The following is a 2966-nucleotide window of genomic DNA, read 5'->3' as shown; positions in this document are numbered from 1 at the left end:
AATTGGGAATTCTTGTATAGAACATTACAGAAATTTGGATTTCACCCATCGTTTATTAGAACCATTCAAGCACTTTATAATGACCCAAGGGCAAAAATAAAAATAAATGGGGACATATCAGCATCATTCGGCCTGGAAAGAGGGACCAGACAAGGCTGTCCAATAAGTCCATTATTATTTGCAATATTTATTGAGGCTTTAAGCCAGGGGGTTAGTCAGGAAAATAATGTTTCAAGGACGTCCCATTGCTCTTAAAACTCATTTTCTCTGCTTCTCGTGGTTTCCTTGCGTCTCTCCATACTTCCCTGGTGGGAGGGACTAGTCACAGGGAAACGACGCAAGTGAGTGACGCAAGGAATCCATTTAACCGAAGTGAGAAGGAACCTATGTTTCTGGTTATTTTATTTTGAAATTCAGTTCCTGACGGACGCCAAAAAAGCCAGAGATTATAGAATTAAACAAATAAATAAAAACAAGGATAATTGTGCGTTATTGTTGAGTAAATAACATTGTGTTATTTCGAAAATAATAACAAATTAGAAGGAAAAAAAGATTTAAAAAATATAGATTTCAGTATTCTGAGGCTCTGAGCCCCATTTATTTTCCTCATGGACCCCAAAAAAAGTCAGATATTATACGTAATAAAAACAATAATCATGGCTTGATATTGAGTAAGAACATGTTTTTATGAACCACACAGCTTCCGGTCTTCCAAGACCCGACCAGACAAAAAGACGTGGTGCAGGCACGAAACATACTACCAATAGAAGTATATTGCTTTTAAAATTGTTCTGTGACACGAAAAAAAGCGGAAAATTGTGTTGGTGAACACGAATCAATAGATTAAATGTTGTGACTATAACACGAAATGCTGTGAGACTGGGTTGGTGTGTAATAACCCTGCTGCCCTTGTGTTTTTGCCTGCCAGCTTTACATCTTCTTAATCACACCTTTAGCTATGTATATCGGCTTTCCTTATGTTCTGTGTTTGGGACCTAAAATGTTCAATACATCCTGTGACAGTCGTGTGGATAGCGGAAGACAGTGTTGCCTACTTGGCCATTGTCTTGCTAGATTCAGCTACCTTTTTGGTACTTCTCAGTACAATTATTTCTTAAAAGCTACTGGCTTTTTAAAACAAAAGCACATAAAGCTCATATCGACTTACATTTGATGTATTCCACAACATCCATGATATTTTCACGGGAGCTAGCCAATTGGCTTTGTCCAGGCATTCCAGGAAGTCCAGGAGGTCCTGGAGGTCCTTGAACAAAACGTTCAGAGTTTCCAGCAACACCACGGAGCAGACCGTGGGCTGCATGAAGGGGACAGTAGAGTTCAGTAGCGCTCAGGTAACTATTAAAATGGTATTATATTAAAAGCAAGGTTCAGGTATTGACCATTTAGTGATGAGGTTTACACTAAACTTCCTCTAAATCACCTACATTTTATGTAATCAGTTACTTTGACAGCCATGCTGGAGTAGTCACCAGTATCCAGGATGCTGTCCCTTGTGCCAGATTCGCCTGGCTCTCCCTTGTGTCCTGGGGGTCCAGGAGGGCCTGGTGCACCAGGAAGTCCGAACATAGTTCCTCTCATACCATCACCTGACAATACAGTATAACATGATTGCATAAGGAGCAATGACTCAGCAAACATTGGGTCACAATATGTGACTTTGATGAAGATAGCTTTATGAAGTAACATTTATGTTGAGGTCTATGTAAAGATTGTACTCTTAATTAATCTCATGTATGTTTTGAGTGAGTATTCTTTTAAACTCACTGTTGATGTATTGTTGTTGTTCTGCTGTGGGTGGTTCTCTGTTTGCATACTCAGCAAAGGAAACCAGTCCGTGGAGACCACTAGGGGGAGCCTCTGGTCCAGGGGGACCGGGGGGACCTGGTAAACCTCTAAACTCCACACCTTTGGTATAATGGTACAGATGTAGAGGCAGAAAAAATGTGAATTACTCAGATGCATCCCACATAAATAGCTTGAACTAATGTTGTTACTCAGACTTACTGTGCAGGTAGTCACGAATGTCGTTGCTAAATCCTGGTGGTCCAGGTGGACCGTCTCTACCAGGGATACCAGGGACACCTGGAGGCCCTTGAGGACCCACAACTGATTGAAGTTGGAAAAATAAAATGAACATCCATTCACTTCAGAGAACTAGTAAATTGAATGACTATGGGTTCTTATTGTGTTTCTTACCTGGGTATGAGTCTCCAGGTAGCCCAGGGGTTCCAGGGGGTCCGGGGACACCTAACACCTGCCTATCTAGAGACAGACATGATCCACATTCAATCAAAGTCAGGGTCTTTCATCATAACACCTCTTAAATGTAAACCTACAGTTAAATCAAACCCTCACCATTCAGTAGGGTGAGAACACGTTCAGCCACCTCCTGGGTGTTGATTCCGTAGCTGCCGTGGCCCGGAGCACCAGGGGGTCCTGGTGGACCGGGGGTACCAGCAACATATCTCCTCACGTTCTCCCCTGGACACAAATAACATTTTGGCAAATATTTTCCAGGCTACGCTCTAAAGAGCTGCTGATTGTTCCTCAGTGAGTGTCGAGACGAAAGTCAATATTTATTAATATCTGTGAAAAACGGACTAAGATATAATTATGTGTTTTCGTTTAGATTATTATTATTATTATTATTGTAGTATTGTTGAATACCAAGAGAGGGTATTCGTTTTATTTTGGACCAAGGCTACCTTTCATAAGTGAGCTGTATTGAAAAAATATGAATGCCGCTTCCGGTAAACACGGCAACAAAAGGGGCGTAGTTTGTGATGGCCGGTCTCTTGTTCTCAAAGCCACGGAGGGAGAACCAGGCGACATTGGCCGTTTCTCAATCGCGAGGAAACTGACTTCCAATCCAATATTTCAAGGATACTACGTCATTGAGTGCCGCCGAAGGACTGTTCCAATCTCCAGCATACTTGGAATTCCAC

The 2966-nt window shown here is 41.7% G+C and overlaps 1 protein-coding gene across 1 annotated transcript; it reads right to left on the bottom strand.

Moving 5' to 3' along the window:
* Positions 1-1168: 1168 nt before the first annotated feature.
* On the bottom strand, positions 1169-2539 carry LOC104944384 (collagen alpha-1(XVII) chain-like; the record flags this gene model as incomplete). The annotated part of the gene is made up of 6 exons (XM_010769940.1): positions 1169-1315; positions 1446-1607; positions 1786-1926; positions 2026-2127; positions 2218-2283; positions 2377-2539. Coding segments are annotated over 6 exons (781 nt in total), but the record flags the coding sequence as incomplete, so codon positions are not given.
* Between the last annotated feature and the right edge of the window lie 427 nt (positions 2540-2966).

The sequence above is a fragment of the Notothenia coriiceps genome, unplaced genomic scaffold (genome assembly GCF_000735185.1).
Source record: "Notothenia coriiceps isolate Sejong01 unplaced genomic scaffold, NC01 NC01_scaffold00000129, whole genome shotgun sequence".
Lineage (NCBI taxonomy): Eukaryota > Metazoa > Chordata > Actinopteri > Perciformes > Nototheniidae > Notothenia > Notothenia coriiceps.
The sequence above is the reverse complement of the archived record's forward strand: the minus strand, read 5'-3'. Positions and strand labels throughout refer to the sequence as shown.